This window comes from Rhododendron vialii, chromosome 4a (genome assembly GCF_030253575.1).
Source record: "Rhododendron vialii isolate Sample 1 chromosome 4a, ASM3025357v1".
NCBI classification, from domain to species: domain Eukaryota; kingdom Viridiplantae; phylum Streptophyta; class Magnoliopsida; order Ericales; family Ericaceae; genus Rhododendron; species Rhododendron vialii.
Genome location: NC_080560.1, coordinates 6305242 through 6325756, shown reverse-complemented (window position 1 = coordinate 6325756; position 20515 = coordinate 6305242). Strand labels below are relative to the sequence as shown.

At 37.3% G+C, this 20515-nt stretch overlaps 2 protein-coding genes and 1 long non-coding RNA gene across 4 annotated transcripts in view; 1 reads left to right on the top strand and 2 right to left on the bottom strand.

Annotated features, from left to right (window-relative positions):
- The window catches only part of LOC131322913 (F-box protein At3g07870-like), a 96704-nt gene that overhangs the window by 35513 nt on the left and 40676 nt on the right, over nt 1-20515 (bottom strand). The gene's annotated exons all lie outside the window — the stretch shown is intronic.
- Nucleotides 2446-4563, top strand: LOC131322923 (uncharacterized). Of its 2 annotated transcripts, none has more exons than XR_009199012.1 (2): nt 2446-2823; nt 4306-4563. It is a non-coding gene; the product is annotated as an uncharacterized LOC131322923 (long non-coding RNA). The 2 variants fall into 2 exon arrangements; XR_009199013.1 differs by having other exon boundaries at nt 4274-4563.
- On the bottom strand, nt 7761-18959 carry LOC131322910 (putative late blight resistance protein homolog R1B-16). The gene is made up of 5 exons (XM_058354495.1): nt 18725-18959; nt 15408-16101; nt 12778-13361; nt 9421-11111; nt 7761-9016 (listed from the first exon to the last, which is right to left on the bottom strand). The coding sequence occupies exons 2-5, from the start codon at nt 15838-15840 to the stop codon at nt 9010-9012; spliced, it is 2715 nt and encodes a 904-aa protein (XP_058210478.1). The 5' UTR covers nt 15841-16101; nt 18725-18959; the 3' UTR covers nt 7761-9009.

Genomic DNA, 20515 nt, shown 5'->3' with positions numbered 1-20515 from the left:
GTTCCGTCTTTCAAAATCTATGATCTCACAACATCGTGAGGTTTTTACCCATTACCCTTCATAGCAACCATGGTGGGCTGAGGAAGCATGGTGTATGAGTAATTGATTCGGTCCAAAATACAACTTCGTGATACTTAATTACTTAATTCTCTTTATCCCTCCTGTTTGGGGATTATGAGATATAAGAATTGTGCTGTGGAAAATCATCAATACGGTTCAGTCTTTCAAAATCTTTATCAGACGAACCGGCCCAACTAGCCCACGGGGATATGGTAGCCAAACAACCCATTTCAACGACCAAGCCCCCGTATGAATGTAATCTTTCATCACCCAAATATTACAATGACTTGATGAAGGGAGTTCGGTAAGGTAGCCAAAACTCCAAGATGCACGATAGGGCCATCGATATCATGACAAGGCAATGAGATGAGAGATTTCCCAATTCCTCATTATATTCGATCTCCACATCAAAATAGCATAAGATCAATCTGGTGCAGGGTGACTTTCTTGTTTTGCATAGCTAAAGTAGCTTAAAATGTATGTATACCAATCGAGACTGGAGAATATGGAAAGCTGGGAGATTTGTTATGTTCTATATATATTTCCCTTGAAAATGGCTTAGATTGCACTAGTAGTGATTCTGAAAGGAATTTTTTGCTGTATAGTAAACCAACAAGGATTTGGTGATTCATGGCGGGGCGAAGTAGTACTAGTTGTATTTGGTGATTTATGTAATCCTGTATTGTGGCCAATCTATGCGTTTTGATTTCTTCCGAGCAGCCCATTATAATGCTTACACAAGTGTTCAAATTTTTTTCCCGTTAATACCTACTCCTTGTAACCATAGGGAGAGGAGGAATTGGTTAATTCGTCAATAAGATCTTCAAGGATACAGCCACAAGTAATTGCCCCTCTCGATCTATTTCCAGATGAACACCGTAAGCTTCGTTGGTACAAACTAAAAGTTGGAACATACTAAAGAGGTCGGAAAAGTAAGAAACAAGTTGAAAACTCAGTGGCAGTAGTCTAGATATCGATTCTCTCCTATTTTAAGATGTTATATATGCTTGATTTGTGAGAAGAGGGGGGAGAAAATTTCCAGCTACCTGATGGATTAATTTGGTGGAAAGTTTGTGTTATTATATAGTAGGGACCATGTGTTGGGGATGTGAATTTTTTATTTCGAAGCTTTTTCAAATCTTCGCTACAAATTTTGTCCCACATTGCTTAGATAAATTAAGAAGAGGTCTTGCACGCTCGAGAAAATGGGCTACTCTCATACAGAGGGAACTCATGCGTACCCTAAAGTAAACTCCTACCCATAGTTTCTTTGTAATTTTTCTGTTCCACGTTTTTGTGTTATTGAATACTCCATAATGGAGAGAAGGGTTTGATTTCGCCTAAAATTTATTCATGCTGCCAAAAACAGACTCTTAGTTCCTTTTAAATTTTCAGCGCATCTAAGTGATCGATGAAAAGAAAAGACAACAAAGAATGGGGTCTACCATACAGATTGAAATTAAGTTACTCTTTTTTTTAACTGGTTGATGGCTGGGATCGATCGGACTCTACATTGCCGATGGCGGTGGAGAAGAAGAGAGGGATGATGAAAGAGAAAATAAGGCGTTGGGTGAGGAGAGAAGATAGTATTCCACGGAAGTGTGGGGAGCAGAGAGAATAAGATACGAAGACAAAAAGACTTTGAGCATCCTGCTTGGTGAGGATTGAAATGTCAAGTCACAATAGTTTTCGTGGCATTATAAAAAGTAATCGTACGGCTTTAGCATCAACCTTTTTAAAACGCACCAATGAAAAACCGAACAACATGCAAGCAATCGAAATGCCATACCAAGACCATGAAAGTACCTTAAAATATATATATATAAAAGACCGCCTGGGCAAACAATCTATAATATTCCGTAATTTTTAATAAAATAAAAATTTCGTAATATTGGATATTCTTTAAAATTTTGTTTTAATTTATCAAATTCCGATTAATTAGTTAAAGACCGTTTAAAAATCAAAGCGAGCTTTCGAAAATTCACAAAAATATTTTCTATGAAAATCGAGATTACTTTTTCTTTAAGAAAGACCGCGGTTAGCATCGAAATGATTTTGCGACTACAATTAAAATCTTAGAATTTTTCGAAAACGGAAACCGGACGATTGATCACCACGAGACTTGTTTCTGCGCATACCCTTACCAACTCCTACACTCGTTCGCACTGGATTATTTTCCCTCTCTAAATCTTTCACCAGATTTTCCTCTCTCATCTCTCTGCCGTCTCTCTCTCTCTCTAAACCCCCCCCCACCCCCCCCCCCCCCCGCGTAATCTCTCCCTCTCACTCCTCTGCTCTTGCCACAACCAGCTGGAAACAGCTAGCTCCAGCCGTTCTCCAGCTGCTGCCAGCCATGCTCCAGCCGTCCACCATCACCTCCGGCCATCTCCCTTCTCTCCTCTCCTCTCCTCTCCAAACCTCTATAAATACCACCCCTCCCCCTCCAATCCGAACCACAGCTCTCCACCTCTCTCTAACCTCTGTCCATTCAGAAATCAGTAGATAGATAGGAGAGTGAAAGCTCGAGCTCCGGCCATGGCCGTTTAGAGAGAGAAACCGAAAAGAGAAAAAAAAGTGGGTTTCTCACTTGCACCACCTCTTAACCCGAATTACCACTTCCAAACATCCATACCCACCATAAGCTTCCCAAAACAGCCACCAAATGCCTTGAACCGAGCCCGAACAGCCGTACTCCGGTCGTTTTCTCCGACGAACCGAAAAACTTGAAAACTCGTTTAAAGCTTGTTTTGATCAAAGCCGAATGTATGTACCTCTTCTCCCACTCTTCCTAAGTAAAATATAGTAGTTTTGACTAGTTATAAGGGCTTGAAATGAGCCCAAACGGAAAATATAGCTGACTGTAAATTTTCTGCCAGATTCACCATTTTGATATTATTTCTGGTCCCGACGTTCTATTTGATATTATTTACCGAGAAGATGACCTTTATCATATTTATTTTAAAATTTTTATGATATTATTATTATAAAAAACTACTAACTTTATATTATTTACTGACTGTGTAATATCAGTTTAGTATAAAACGTAACAGTTATATCAAATTAATTTATCTGCTAGATTAAGTGAATAATTAATAATATTTTCTTGTAAAAAAGAAGAAGAAAGAGTTTAGAATATATGTGTGCTCATATTACATATAATATCTTGAGTTAAAAAAAAGTATTTAAATTAATAATACTTTTATTTAGTAATTTTGGAAAGGCAATTAGTAAATAAAAGGTATTTATAATGATAGCTTAATAATACAAGAGGTAATAACTATTCTTGTGATAATTTAAAAAATAATAATAAATAAATAAATTTATTTTAAACTATTTAGTAATATGTGGACTATTTTATAAAATAGTAAAAAAATTACTAATTTGTCATAAACTAGTTATATCACTAATAATGAATAAAGTATTAAAAGACTAATAAAAGGGCGATTTAATAAATTAAAGATAATAATATTATGGAAACGAATTTCATGAATTTTGATAAGTTGTTATTGCCATATTGTTGCTACATGAACGTAGAAATTAGACAATAGGTACCCCGGGTGGTATTCGTACGTTGGAATAAATTGATTAGACATTAAATTCCTAGGGAAAGTGGAATTACTGTTTTAGTCACAGTTGTGACGTTACGGTCAGGAGATAACCAGAGTGGCCGAGAACCGTGGATTTCCTGAAAGAATGGTCGTCGGTAGCGGCACTTGTGGTTTAAGACCGGTGGATTATCATCTTGCGAATCCTGAACATGGCACTGTTGGATTTATCTTCCGGGATTTTCCGGGGATGGATTTATTGGATGAAACTGGAGTATGGGTATCATTTCTCGCGGTTGGTTTGTTATCATTCGCTCCTTGTGATGGTACAGCCGAGTTCAACCCGATATGTAGTTTGGTCTTATTTGTTTGGGACCCCAGGCTGGGCAAGCAAGGGGAGGGTAAATCGGCACAGTCACCATAGTTCAGAGGTTTTTTTTTTGAAGAGGAAAAAAAAAAAAACCTCATAATATGTTTGGGAGGATTATTTCTCATGGTAGAGAAATCTAAAAATCACTTAAAGACAAGATAATTCATAATATGTTCCTGATTGCTGTAGCTTTTATTCTTTATGCTCATTATTGTATTATTGCTTGTATGTTATGGGTTAATGGGTTTAAAGGTATCTACTGAGTGATTTATCTCTCACGGATACGTTCGTATCCTAGTTAATCAGTTGCTTCGTCGATCAATTTGTCAGAAGCTGCAGGTAGTGACGACATAGAAGATCAGCCTTGCGAGCCGGATCTGCACTATTTAGGAGAGATACCAGGGGCAGAGACTGAGCAAGATTATGCTTGGAATCCATATTAGAACTAGAGTCGCTCTGAGTCATTGCTCTGTGACGCCATGTCACCCAAAGGCCTCCGTACATGTGGGGTAAAGCATATTAATTTCGACCTTAAGCTGTAATAGGAAGATACTGTTCCGTGTTTTTTAATAAAAAGAATATTATTTATGTTAAGTATAATATATTATTGCTTCTGAAATTCCTTCGAAAATCGGGGCGTTACACAATCACATGATCAAGTATACGTACAATAAGAGCTATGATATCTCAAGTGAAATTTTTACCTATTATCCTTCATAGCAACCATGGCGGGTAAAGGAAGCTTGGTGTATGAGTAATTGTTTCGGTCCAAAATGCAACTTTGTGATACTTAATTATCTCTGTTAATCCTGTTTGAGGATTATGAGATGCAAGAACTTTGTTGTTGGAAGAAATCATCAATACGGTTTCGTCTTTCAATATTTTTATCGGTTGAACCGGTCTAATTAGCCCAGGAAAATCGACTAGCTTAACAACTCATTTCAATGTCCAAGCCCCGTGGCTATGCAATCTCTCATAATCCACACATTAAAATCACTTAACCAACCGGCACTGCTAAGGAATAAAAAATTATCCAAAACTCCAAGATGCAACCGACCCTCGTTATGACAAGGCAAGGAGAGAGTACTTCCAATTCCTCATTGTCCATATCAAAATAGCATAAGCTTAATCTTGAAGCCATGTCTTCCCCAGGCCAATAAAGTGCACCATTCACAAAAACAAAATCAATATCAGGGGACGTAAGACAGCAAGAGAATGGTTCTCTGTTGTGCCCTCCTCCGATGCTCCTCCATGTATCATCCTTCCCTAGGGTACAAACCTCAATCGACATATTATGACCATTCGTTTTATTACATCTCAAGACCTTGTATTCATCGCTCGATGGACAAAACCCAAAACCGAATGGTGACCTACTACTATGTGCCTGTTTTGGCAGTTTTGGAAGGACCAAAGGTCGTCGCCCTTGAAAAATTGGGTTACACACCATAATATCCTCATTAACTTGCAAACAAACTGTTTACACCCGTTTTTGGCACCCAGTTCTAGGCAAGCGTTGGAAAATCATTTAATTATTATTTAATTAAATTGAGCTGCAAAATGAAGTTATATTGAATTAAAATTAATGGGCCAAAGTAATGTTGACTGAGCCCAATTAATTTTAATCCATTTCGATCGAGGGATTGAGTTTATGGTTTCTGGACCATATTTTGTAAAGATGGAAATGAGGCCCAATTAATTTATTATGGGAACAAGGCCTTGTACATATTAATTGGTTTGCAAGGTCCATTATCGTGTTTTGTTTTGCATCAGATGAAGTCTCGTACAAGAAAATGTGGATAATTGCCACATGGCCATTTGACTTGTCAAATGGTCCATTATTCCCTGATGCCCACAAAAAAAGGAAGTGGGAGAAGCTCACTAACTTCTATCAACTGCCCACGTACAAGAAAAACATGTTGTAAATATGCTTTGCATATATTAACTATCCATGATCCCATGAAGTGGAAGTTAAAAAAGACACATGGCGTCACGAAGAGAAGTCAACAAATCCGTTCGCATGCAAAGCCATGGAGCAACTCAGCCTATAAATACTAGTTCACAAGAAGAAAAAGGGGTCCACACACTAATTAAAGCCCAGCACTTAAAAAATCAAAGTCTTCCCAGTGAAGCAATTATCTCATTTCTATCTCTCTTGTACCTCCGACTTTATTATTACGATATAGTAAAGTTATTCTGTCTCTCTTGTACTCCTAACTTTATTGTTACGACATAATAAAGTTATTCTACGTTTATTCTTCTTTTTCTCACACGGTTGGGAAATTTTAAGTCTACTTCATTGTAGCAAACCACGAATCTCATTGTGGCCTCACCCTTTGGGTCACACGCAGTCGCACTACATACGAAGTCAGATCGAGACGCTCACGCCTTTCATACATTGGACGACGACAAGTCCTGACACGCCTGCGCTCACACCACACACGCCATTGGATTTTCTGCTCATGCCTACCCGGCGGAAAAGTGGGAAACACAAACTAAACCATTGCATGCTCCTATTAATCGTCTTTTATAGAGCTTGTGGGGGATGTAAATCCCAGATCTGAATGTGATGGTGGCATTTTGGCAGCCGAAACGATCGAGGTCATCGTCAAGCTCGAGAATGCCGAAGCGGGCAGGGTTGGTGAAGACGTCAGGGGAACTGTAGAATATAAGACTGAGAGGAAGAGACCCCCTCGAGCTCTGCGATTTGGCGAAGCAGGATTGGAGAATTAGGTTGCACCACTTCTTGCACACTCGTTTGCATCTAATGATGGACTTGATATCAGGCATTCTTACTAGAATGTCGAAAGTTACATCATCTGTAAGTTCTGAGATGGTGGTGGCTGCCGCGGCAGCAATAGCCCTTCTGTTCCGCGGTGGTGGTGGACTAGAATGACTCTCTCTTAACTCCCCTCTTTGCCATGAGAGACAGAGAGAGAAGCCAGGGAAAAGTAGATGATTCCATAATAAAAATAGAAAAAGAACCCTCACACACTGTGGTCTGATCTGGGAGTTTTTTCTTCTTCTCCTAGATCGATGCTCATGGGATAGAACTTCGACTGCATGAACCCTAGCTACGATACAAAGTGGGGTTCAAGTTATTGATGATGATAAATAAATAAGGATTCAGAGAAATTTTTTTTATACCGGGGATTTCAAGGATGGTGGTATCCCTTCCGGTCCGTTTTCAATTTTTTGGTCATTTTCCGATCACACTTGGATGATCAGGTCCGTTCATCTTGTAGAGTTCGGCAGGAACTTTAATCATATCAAAAATTGTGTTCATCGAATTTTAGTAGATACATGATCAGCAGACGTGAAAATTGGAAAAAAAAAAAAAAACCAGGGTTCGATCCGATTCAGTGTTGTTTTGGGTCAAGTTTTGGTTTTCTTCAATTTCTCGTGTACCAATCATTTATCTATAAGAATTCGATGAACACGATTTTTGGTATGATTAAGGTTCTCGCCAAATTCTATAAAATGAACGGAGCCGATCGATCATCCAATTGTAATCAAAAAATAACTGAAAAATTAAAAATAGATCAGAGGTGATACCAACACTTTGATATCTGACGTTGGTATCCTCGGTACAAAAAAAAAAGTTTCTCATTCATTAGCCTAGCTAGAGGAGTCCCAGTTTTAATACAATATGGAAACTTGGAAAGATTTATTTCCATCCACAGATCCTTTCCAAACTTGCACGACTTGAGGATTTTCGCATGTGAAGAGAAAAAAATCACTTGCGGCTGAAGAAGTTACCTTTTAATAAATTTTAATGACCAACCCAATTTATATGCAACTCAAAGGTTATTTATTTATTTATTTTGTAATAGAAGATGCATGAAACATAAATTAAGAGTACCGGGGTATACAACCCCAATCAAATCCGCATAAAATAAACTAGCAATACAATTAGGCATATAAGGGTAGATATGAAAATCTCCCACTAAAATAGGTGCGTCATTTGCTAATGCTCCGCTCAATAGTTTGCTTCTCAGTAGACGTGCTTGATGGACACCACTTCAAATTTTTCTAGGAGGGACTTGCAACCAAGTAAAATGTTACCAAGTGGTGGTTTGTTGTGTGATGATCACCAATATCAACTGTACCACACCCAAAGCATCAACTTCAATTTCCAATTTGTTCACACTTTCTGCCTTTGCCAAAACCAGGCCATCCCGTAAGGCCAAAATTTCAGCCATGAGGCTCGAGTTCACCAGCAAATTTCTGTGGAAACCACAAACCCATCTACCAAAGTGATCACGAGAATACCTCCCGTACCTGCCGTGCCCAGTGCCGCATTAAAAGCTCCGTTTGTGTTGAGCTTGAAAAAAATTTCACAAGGAGCAACCCACCCCACACCAATGCCATTTCTCTGCCCCTTGGGTTTATCCTGGACCAAGAAATGCCATTCCAAGGATTTGTTTATGATAGTCTTAGCTATAGCAGCAGGGTCCGGCCAATTCGAGTTGGAGTTAAATTTGAAGATGCGATTATTTCTATCGACCCAAATATGCCAAATAGCAAAGAGGAAAACGACTTTCCAAGGGGTGCCCGAACAGTGGGTACCCGAAATCCTTGCATTGGTGGTGATCCAGTCAAAGAAGTTGTTGTGAGAGTTAAGCAAGGGAAACTGAATTGCTGTCCAAATAGACAAAGCTCGACTACAGTCACAAAGAACGTGACAAGCATTCCCACACACAGAAGGGCACCATCCACAGTCCGGGGAGGAGGTGATATGACGAGTAAAAAGATTGTTACCCGAAAGAACACGATCCTGGACAGCAAGCCAGACGAAGTGCTGGATATGATAGGTACACGGAAGGCGCCAAATGCATTTCCAGTGGAGAGGATTGAACTGCAATATTTCAAATTTCAGGAACCAATCTGAAATTAATTAAACTTCCGGGGACTGGACTGAAGTGTAATTAGTCGTGTTGGAGCTATGTTCCAGCTGCACTTGATTACTTCTCCTTCGGTTGAATGTTCTCACGGCTAGATGACTTTAATGCCTTTATTTGCCTTCCCAATGATTGTTCACCATCTATACCATAAAATTTAGGAATTGAATCATCTTAGCATTTAGGAATTGAATCATCTTAGCATAGTTGGTTGCCAATAATTGAATAAAGTTGACACTAACCGATCATATTGATTTTCATACCCTCCATAGCAACTTGCAAAATAAGTCATTTTTTTCTTTAATTTTTTTAAAGGAGATAAAAATACAAGAAAAACAAAATAAATTATCAAATAAAAAAAAAACTCTAGTGCCAGCTTCTCAAATTATACAAGTAAAAAAAAAAAAATTTTATGGTGCTTCGTTAAAATTTTCGTAGTGAATAGAATCTCCCCAAAAAACTTCCATTTTCTTTTCATTGTAAAATCAATAGTCCTGCACCAGAAAAAAGTAATACAAAAGAAATAAATAAGATAAACACAACTCACTCTGAAAATGTACTTGCATGCAAACGGAGATTTAGGCAACAATCATCTCCTTTGTTATTTTTTTGCTCTTCCTGAATCTCCCTGGCCGATTTCTCCGTCGAGCTGGTGCATTCTGCTACCTCAATTTCGCGAAGCTCATTTAGATTAGCAAAATCCATTGGGATTTGCGCCAGTCGTTTGCACCTGTGAAGCACTAAGACCTCAAGCCTCGGAAATTGATCTTCAGAAGCATTCCACTCTTCAATATCCAGATCTTCAAGCTTCAAGTACTTGAGTTGAGAGAACCCCTCTTCACTTGTTTTCCAAACTGATCCAACACGGCAATAGCGTAATTTGAGAACCTCAAGGCTCGGCAGAGCTGTTTGGAGGACTGAGAGCTCCTCCCACTTGAAGTGCGTGTACCGCAAAGATAGTTGCGTAATAGTCGGAGGAAGCTTCAGCACTTTCTGAAGAGTGATATTCTTGCCCTCGTAACAGAAGTTGCCCTTTACAGTGAGTGTCTCAAGGAATTTTAAGAACTCTAGGTCGGGGATCATCAAAACACCATCCTCCGAAATTAGGTTTCCACTAATTCCTAGCTTCCTAAGATTGGGAGTCCTTACCAGGAAACTTAGACACTCCTTACAAGCACATATTGAGTGCAAGGTCTGCAAGCTATCCAACTTGGAGGAATGGTCAAAATTAGTTCTCCCTGTTTCTTCCTTTCTAGAAGAATAACGACGATAGATGCAACCATGGTATGCAAATTTACTCCTTTTAGAATAAAGGTGCCTCAACTTTACCATCTTAAATATATCGTAAGGCAACTGAATTGTTATGTTGTGTCTTGTTTCGAAGTTAATGGTTTCTAGGTGGTGGGAAAACGGGACTTCAAGCCAAGAACTTCCCAATTGAAACAATTGCAAGTATCTCAAATGAACTAGATGTCTTCCTACTTCTTTAAGGCTTCCTTTGGAGAAAACACTAAACACCCTGAGATGTTTTATGTTTTCAAGAAAGAAATACCGTATATCCCATGAGTATGGCATCCTTGGGCACAAAAAAGTACGAACTTTTTGAGCATGATGGCTTTTCTTGGTAAACCCCAAAGAGTGCACCCCAACTTTGAACTTCCCGCCAATGAAGAGGCGACAATGGTTATTTGAAGCAAAAGTTCGAAAAGAATCATCCTCGTATATTTTCACAAGGAAATTATCCTCCTCAGCCTTTTTCAAGCATAATTCACGTAGAAGATCATGGATACGGCATGCTTTAATTCTTCCAAGGGGATTTTTGCGAGCTACAATTATGAGACTTCTATCAATGAGGTCGAGTAAGTAATCTTTTGCCATCGCCTCCAAGCTTTTCCCCTCACTTTGCTGAATAAACCCCTCCGCGATCCATAACCATATCAGATCGCGTACGGGGATTTCATGATCTTCATCGAATCCTCCAATATAGAGAAAACACGCTTTCAAATGAAGAGGTAGGTGATTGTAACTCAGTTCAAGTATCTCCATGCAGCCCTTCTGATTTTTAGCAATGATTGAACTTAAATGTTCGGCAACTTTCACCCACACGTTGAGTGTCTTGTCTTTCATTTTCAGAATGCCAGCTATCGTGACAATCGCGAGTGGTAGTCCATCACATTTTTGTGCGATTTGCTCACCGATGTCCACCAACTCCGGTGGGCAGCATTTTATCCCGAATACCTGTTTGATATTTATGGTAAAATTAGATAATATTTATAATTTCAATTACATCAACTCGATCCAAGTAGTAGGAGTTTAAAAGTTCATTCGATAAGACTAAGAAATGCTTCGAAATGGAAATTTTTAAAAGGAAATAAGGAATAGGAAATATGTGACAATAGTATATATAAGGAAGCATATATATGTTAAATCACTACTTTTAATAGTATTACGTACAAGAATTTTCTTTTCCTTTTTAAACAAATACTCTCTTCATCCAATATGAATTTTATTTGATACATCTTAACTATTTCTGTGAAAATAAAACTTCAAAATCATGAAAAGTGTTATAGATAAAGAAGTGTACATAATTCACAAATGATACGCATTGTAACGACCCGAATCCTCAAGCATCAGGACCAATAAATAACATAAGGTGTTACTCAACCAACTCATTATAAACAACAAACACATTTACTAAAAGAAAAAACATTTACATAATTTTTCGTATATGGCAATACACATACCCTTCTCTCTTCAACTTCCCTTCCACGCTTTCTCTATCTCAAGAGTAAATTTGTAACGAGACAACCCACATCTTTACCACAAAACAGCCACAAGTCGTTCATACATATAATTAACCAACCCCCACTGTGGAAGCACCTTCCAACTGCTCCGTTCATACGTTTTCTCCAACAACAAAGACCAGCAATATCAGCCAGCTTTTCTCTCCCCCTCCTCCCCCTCCCCCGTCCTTTCTTTTTCTTTTTTCCCTTCAAAGCTTGCATCCAGCTCACACTAGTGATAAACTTATGCACAACAACTTTTTTATTTTGTCTTTGTTCAAATTTTTTTTCGCGTTTGTTAATTTTACGCCACACTTTTATATGATATGGGTTCTTCTCGACGAGAGGAATCGAAAAAGTAAAAAATTATGCCTTTTACACAAGTAACAAACACAAAAAAATAGTAATAAATAAGAACAAAACCAAAAAATTATTTTGCATAATTTAATCACTAGCATGAACACCTTCGATGCTAATGTAAGATCTCTCCCATGCCCACAATTCCCAGCCTTCCCCCACAACCCCCTCTTATTGCTCACATGTGTCCCCCAAGCAGATGACAAACCACCCCTCCAAAGGAAAATTCTAACATCACACTCATTTACACACCCATTCACACACCCACACTCACAACAAGGGTGGGGCCTACACACACTGGGTGTGTAAATGAGTGTGGTGTGAGTGTGGGTGTGTGAATGAATGTGTAAATGGGTGTGGTGTTAGAATGATTGCCCTCCAAATCTCCTCCTTAGTCTCATGTCCATTACTAGGCAATTTTATTTTGTTTGTCTTATTATCCTTTTAATTTCCTGCTTCACACCAAGGATCCAAGTATATATCCAATAAACACATGCATACATGTACACCACCTCCTTCACGTTAAAACACTCGCCCATTTGACACTTAAACTAACCATACAAATATTTTTTTAATATCAACCACATACTTATCAAATGCAAACCCAATCGAACTCAATCAAACAATTAATCGAGGTCTCAATAAGTAAATACCCTTTTCGAGTTTAATAAAATATTTTCCTTTGTCGAGCAAAAAATAAACCCACGGTTATTTCGTACACGCATGCTAAAAAGTGAAGTAGAAATTTGGGATATGGGGAATACCTTTTTCTGTAACAACTCCCAACTCGAATTTTTTGTTAAAGGATCCAAATAATGAGGGACATGACTGATGTTGCCAGGTTGAACAATTAGTCGACTAGTGAACAACACTTTACTCCCCTTGCATTCTTTAGGAAATGATCTTTGCATATCATTCCAGGCTTCAATGCCCCATATGTCATCCATGACAATGAGATATTTCCTACCCTTCAAGCACTTGTGTACTTCTTCTCCCAACTCATAATCATCACTCTCCTCATAATCATCAGCATCTTTTCCTAGCGAAGCTAATGCCAAAATACAAATCAACAAATTCCTCTTCATAGTCTCATTATAATCTTGGGAAACATCAACCCATGCACGAATTTCAAAGGTATGCAACGTGAAAGGATGATCATACACTTCTCTAGCCAAAGTGGTTTTGCCGCCTCCACCTGCACCAGTGATTGTTATAATCTCCAGTGGTCTGCCCTCTCCTCTGTCGTCAAGCTTCTCTAGTACTCTGTGTACCTCCTCCTTAAAACCCACCACCACATTCTCTTTTACCAATTTGGATGTGCTACTCCCTCCTGATGAACCTGCACCGCCTATTGGAAAATGAAAGGAAGGTTATGATCAAGGACGAAGACAAAAGTTATGAAAGGGCCCCAGTAAGTGTAACAAGAAATTAAATCTGCATTCTGAAACGGAGCCATTTCTCATTGCCCAGTTATCAATAAATAGTATTAAGGCTGCATTCTTTTTAACTTAATTTATTTCTTTGTTTTGTGTGTTTTATTCATCTTTTTTGAATTTTTGTTAGATTTGCATGATAGTTTTTAGATTAATCATTCGTTTCAATGAGAGTAAGTCTAAAAAGTACAAAATTATGACCAAAAATAAAAAAAAGTTTACTAAAGATGGAAAAAGTATCAAACAAGTGTCTTATTTTACTTAAGTGCTGTCTTATTTAAGTTTTTTAGATATCAGTCTATATTTTTATATTTTTCTGATTCGTCTCGTCGAGATGAACAATCTAATCCAAAAAATTACGACAAAAAGTTAAATAAGAAGTTTCAAAAATTAAAAAATACCGAAATAAGTTTCAGACCTATAAGTTAAAAAGAACTCAGCCTTTTAAGTATGAACAATCTTGGAGCTGTATATTTAAAATCTTTTTTTTAGTCAGACGTAAACTTATTGTATATACATTTCACTCAACTCTCTTTTAAGCCATTCTCTAATTGATATAATTGCCTACGAGAAAAAGGAAAACAATTGTGATTGTTATTACGAATCAATTGAAGTAATGTTAAATTAAGAGTGTATTGTAGCATTCGCTTGCATATTTTATTACGGTTCATTTTACTCATTATTATTAACAGTGAACAATACTAAATTCTGATTCTCTTATTTTTCCCAAAAGTCTAGGAACTCAAATTTAAAACACAAATTCAAACACAACTATGCCTGAAACTATCTGATGCATATGTGAATGTGTGCATAGACGGTTTTCAGGCAGACTTGTGTCCAGATTTGTGTTTTGAATCAATGTTCCTACTCCCTCCGTCCCTTTTTTTGTGTCCAGTATTCCATTTTGGGCTGTTCCTTAATAAGTGTCCATTTTGTAAAGTTAGGTGGGTAAAAATTAGTGTATTGTCTATTTTGTCCATAAAAGTAGATTTTATTTTGAAAAGTTAGTGAGTAAAAGTGTAATGATGATGGGTAAGTAGGAAAAGTGGAGGAAAAAGTTGATGTGAAAGGTGTAATGATGATGTCTTTTTAATAAGTTGGAGTTACGAAGCAGGACACTTAAAAAAGGACGGAGGGAGTATTATTTATCATACTTTTCAATAGCATCTTGCCCATTTGATGCACGGGGATGGAAAAAAAAAAAAAAAAAAAACGAGTGAGGAATTTTTTTTCTATTGTCATGTACATCAGTGGAACGACACATATGACTCTTGGAATTTACTGCATTTTCTTGCAAAATAATTAAGAAAATTCCACACTAATATAAAAACAAAGAAATGAAGAAAAGAGATAGATTTCAAGAAGTATTTTTTATGTTATAGATTAAACTTAATGTCCATTTCAAGCAAAATAAAGTGTATTTTTTACATTAAATTTTTAAAAAGTGTAGAATAATGAATAAATTAAAGATGAAAAAATAAGAAAATTCCATATAGGAGAGAGTTAAGGAGAGGGTTTCGTTTTATTTTAGGTAACTACATTCTTATATACAATATACATAGATATATAGAATAGAAGTATAGATAGATAGATGTGTAAAAGTGTAGAATAATTTTGTTGTGTAATACCTTGAAATTAATAAATGGTGTGTGACGAAGATAATTGCATGTTTGAAACATATATAGCAATATACACGATGAATAAGGGGATCATAAATATGAAGAGTAGTTTCTTAACTTTATTAGGACACTTGACAAAATTCTAAAATGAAAAAAGAGAGGACACAACGAAATTTCAGACCTTGGCCCTAAAGAATTTTGCTTTGCTTATATCATATTCACGATAAGATATTATTCTCATAAGAGCCTAACATAACTGAAACTGAAAACGTAAAACCATAATGATTTGTCAAAACAAACTAATTTTAAGTATAAAATATTATTGAAAATTTGTACCAATACCTTCACTTCCTGTAGAAGAGTGCTTCGGTATTTTTACTGCTACTTCATTAATGTCATACATCTTCATGTCGTAAATTTGCTTCACCATAGCCATAAGAGTCTTGATCTTCTTTTTGACACTTTCAAGATCAAGACTAGGATGATCAACTTGCAACAAATGATATTGATATGGCCTCTTGAAATCGCAATCTACAAACAGTTCTATGATGTTTTCTGCCTCGAATACCACGTCTCTGATTTGCATCACAAGTTCCATCAATTTTGAATGCTCATTGCGTTTCTTCTCCGTAACCTTGAGGAATCCTCTCAGATACTTTATTTCCTCCTGAAGTGATTGAAGTTGACGTTTCTCGTCTATGGTTGAACCGAGCGTGGAGCTCGTTATAAGTTGCTTCAAGGTCTCTTGGAAAAAATCAACAATAGTGTCACCCATCTCTCTCTCTCTCTCCAACAGCTAGGGGTGTAAACGAACCAAATCAAGCCAAATCTTGTGATATTCGAGATCAATTCGGTAAGGCGTAGGCCAAGCTCGAGTACAGCTCAGGTTCTATTCGAGCCTGGACAATGAAGTTCGATTTCAGCTCGTTAAAAATTTTCAAAGCTCGGGCTCGGCTCAGTTTGCTCGTTAGATTTAAACGAGCTGAATTTAGGCTCGAATACAATCCATCTCCCGATCCCCTTCACTAGAATAGACCTTGTTTAGAATGTTGTGAATTAGTTCCAATAATAGTACAAATCCAAATCAAGATAACCTTACAAACTAGAATAAAAAGAGTACAAAAATGCACATACAACATCAAATAACCACCAATGAACAGAAATCAAGACACCCTAAAAATACAAATACAAGCCCTTCTTAAATTCTCATTAAAATGGTAAAAAACACACATCTGAAATATTAGAGGGGATTCGTTCCCTTCATCTTAGAGTTCTTCGAAATCAATTTGGCACCTAAATGAAATCTTGCAATATTAGAAGAGGGGATTTTGTAGGGAAAAAAAAACCAATCTGGAAACAAACAATAAGCTAGAGAGAGTATAAAAATACCTGGTAGAGGAGGAGGAGAGAGGCGGTCAAGGTGGCGGAGAGAGGCAATGGAGGAGGCGGAGAGAAGCGATGGAGAAACCCTAACTTTGAAGTCGTCGTTTGTCAAGCCCTCAATTTTCAACATAAATAATGAATACTCTTTTTGATAAATAAAGTCCTCGCAGTAATATAATTAATACTCAAAAATCTTCCTTTCCCCTGTTCTCAAATAAGAGTTAGATATTACATTTTTGGCTCAATGGCCCCAAGTTATCGAAATGTCAATATCCGAAGAAAATAATATTACAGTTGTAACAAATGTCTTTCCAAAATTCTTCTTTTGATTCAAATGCAAATAATTGCCTCTTTTATATCTTTGAAAGACATGATCAACAAACACGATATGTACGTCATGCCAACTTCCTTGAATTGTACCTAAAAATGATAGGGTGAGCTACACTAGCCCAGTAAAAAATTTCATACATAAGCTATATGAAAATGCGATGAATCATGCACCTAGAGTGAGTGAATACGACAAGATACCACAAAGAAACATGGGTCTTCTACCACAGACGAGCATACTACAATCAGGGGATCATGATTTCATAAGGATATTCCTAATAGCTCACACGTCAAACTACACGCAAAAACTGACTCGAATTATTCTAATTAGATCACAACTTGTCCTCAATTGTCACTCGTCCATCGCCACGCAATTACTCCATTCTGCCTCGATCTATACGTATATGTGATGATCCACACCAACAGTAATATGTGAGCAACAATATATATGTACAACGAACCCCAAAATGGTAATGACAATGAGTATATCTATCAGCAGAACAATACGAACACATCACTGAATTTCCTTTTTGAACATAATCAATTTGTCTTGTATTTCTCAAATATTAGCCATTTTCCTTTTAAATACAATTCCGGGCATTTGGGACTCCGTGCGTCCACTAAAATCTTTTCATTCAATTCCGGCATTTGAGACCCCGTGCATCCCATTTCCGGCATCACACCTTACGATGGATCCGTGGCTTTCTTCGTATTCGTTCTATCGTCTCAATTATGTTTTACCTCTCACATTACCAAATAAATCATACTCAACACACAACAAGTTCATAACATTCATCACAACATGCCACAATGCCCACATAATCACCCGAATACCTAGACAACGAACGGGTACCGTAATCATTTAAAATTGACACGAGCATATCCTGATTTTCAACAAAGCAGTTTGTGTTCGAAAATTCATTAAAAATCGCATACTTAATATTTTTCAATGATTCCAATGCCAAAATATCACCAACTTACTAATCTTTAAAAGACATAAGAACCCATAACCAATAGGGTCGTTTAACCATAGCGAAACAATGAAAAATACTGCTCTGTAAGCTGCCCAGATTTTCAGATTACAAGGAAATCTTCTAGAAATCACTATAAATCGAGTTCTTAATATTTTTGAGCGATTCCAACCCCAAAAGTTGCGTGATTGAACAAAGTTTAGAAGATGCGAAGGAACCCTAGTCAAATTCGTACTCGAAAAAGAGTCCTACTACCGATACAGATTTTTGTGCACAGATTGTGCACAGATTTCGTTGTGGGGCCCACCACGGGTCCCACACAAATCATCTAAGCCGTTCATTAAATGTAAAACATTTTTTCAAGGGTCCCCGTAAAAAATAAGCTCAATCCAATACCTATAGGTGCTTCATCCAACCAGCTAACTTTTCATTCAGATTTTCGGATAATGAAAAGTTATACGATTGGATCGAGCATCTATAGGTATCGGATTGAGATTATTTTTTACGGGGACCCTTGAAAAAATATTTTACATTTAATGAACGGCTCGGATGATTTGTGTGGGACCCGTGGTGGGCCCCACAACAAAATCTGTGCACAATCTGTGCTTGTGCACAGATTGTATGTGTGTGTAGCATTTCTGCTCGAAAAATGGCTAAACAGGCATTTACAGAAGCAATACGAATCTGTCTAACAGCAACTTGACAAATTCGTGACCAGTATTCTAAAATTCACCATTAATTCAATTCTCAACGATTTCGGGTGATTCCAGCGGCATTAGAATGGGCTCTAAGTCTACTCTATTTCATATGAAGAGACCAAAATTCAATTCCAAGTTTAAGACAACGAAAAACCCCAAAAACAGTGACCTGTTTTGCAGAATTTCGGAAATGAAAGGAACAACTTCAAACAACGAAACAAAGCACGATCTAGGTACATTAACACCATATAAATGTATTCCAAGAGTAAAAAATCCCTACCTCATGAGTTTTGAGCAAAACCCAACCGTTTGACCAAGTCAAGCGAAGCTCCACGAGGTCCGATCATTAATTTTCTTGGATATTCGGAAAGCCTGTGCTCTGTATAGCAACTTTAATTCTTGGATTTCGTCCGAAATCACGCTCTAAAGTGTTAGAGATCTAAGAGAGAAGAGTGGAGAGAGTTTCGGAGGAGAGGAGGAGAGACTGCCGACAGAGTGAGAGAGGAAAGAGAGTGGAGAAATAATTCTCCCCAGGAGAATTATAGAAGTGGGGAGCAATCCCCCGCTTCTCGCACCATACACTCACACATGCACCTTTCACATAATAATGCCTATACCCTTCCACGAACATACCACACGTATATTCACAATAGGTTAAGACATCCAAATCCTTTTCAAACTTGTACTTAATTTTCAATTGGAAGTCTCTTGCGGCTCAAGAAACCCTCAAGCGTGTTCAATGAATCAAGGGCGAATTAAGGTGAGATTTGGACTTGAATCTTTTCTATAGGGTTACCTTTGTTTTTCTGCATATTTATTAACTCATTGCCAATCTAAGTAATTTTATTACCAGAAAAACCTTATTTACGGAGGTTCCGTAAATAAGTTTTTACAGAGCCCAATTGCGCGCGTCTGAAAGTGTATTGGACCGGATTTTAAATAAACTCTTCCAAAAAAGAGTTAGTTTTTTTTTAAAATCTGGACCATTAACTGCCAAAACGGACAGGTAAGAGGTGAGATTGCACGCCTCAATGAATAACTTATTCACGGTTCTTCCATGAACAAATTATTCTCTTTTTTTAATTTGTGTTGATAACATGAATTTAAAAAGTTAGAAGAATGATAGAAGGTGGATGAAAATATTTTCAACATGGACAATAAACTTGACAAGCCGAACAAAGTGAACGATTCATATACTGCATAACAAGTGGCCCAGGATCAAACCCATCAGAAGAGTACAACTCCCCCAAGTCACAGCAGGCACCAGACCTTGTTCTTTTTTTAAAAATATGGTCCACACTTTCATTCACGAGAGATGCCGTGAATAAATTGTTCATTGAGGCGGTAAATCTCACCCGCCCGTTTTGACAATCAACGGTCCAAATTTTTTTTTAAAAATATCCAGGGAAGAGTTTTATTCACGGAGGAGCCGTAAATAAATTGTTCACGGAAGCGGCAAATCTCACATGTTTGTCTTGACAATCAATGGTCCAGATTTTTAAAAACTTTTAACTCTTCCCAAGAAAAGTTTTTCAAAAATCCGGACTGGCACCATTCCGCTTTCTTTTTAAACCTTCTTTTTGAAAAAGAACAAAAAGAAGTTAATTTTAAATTCAAATATAATGAAAATGAAAAATAATTTTTTAATTTTTTTACACTGTTTAAAATATCTCAATGAGATCTATCAAACAAGATCCATATTAGTAAAAAAATTATTTGCGTACACACATGATTTTTTAGCTTGAAATTACCTTCCTTTTTCTAAAAGTTTCTTTTTTTAGAAACTGGAACACCCTAAACTCTTCTGTGGAAAAGTTTTTTTAAAATTCGAACCGTCCAAGACTCTTGTGGACGCGCACGATTCACCTCCGTAAAACTATTTTAACGGAACAGTACATAATATCGTCACACAAAGATACCCGGTAGTGGAAACTTGGGGTTACAAAAATAGCTGTTCTTGCTCTAATCTACCTCTAAGCAGAAACTTGGTATCGCATTATATTCTCACAAGTTGGATTCTAACTCGCAACAGTGTCATGAACGAAAATAATGCGTTGTGACGCTCCCATCA

Excerpts from the sequence above, each read along its gene's own strand:
- LOC131322910 (XM_058354495.1), bottom strand. The coding sequence starts at position 15,840 with ATGGGTGACACTATTGTTGATTTTTTCCAAGAGACCTTGAAGCAACTT. Across the intron at positions 13,362-15,407 it reads CTCTTCTACAGGAAGTGAAG|GCGGTGCAGGTTCATCAGGA; the intron begins GTATTGGTACAA and ends ATTTTCCAATAG. Across the intron at positions 11,112-12,777 it reads GGGAGTTGTTACAGAAAAAG|GTATTCGGGATAAAATGCTG; the intron begins GTATTCCCCATA and ends AATATCAAACAG.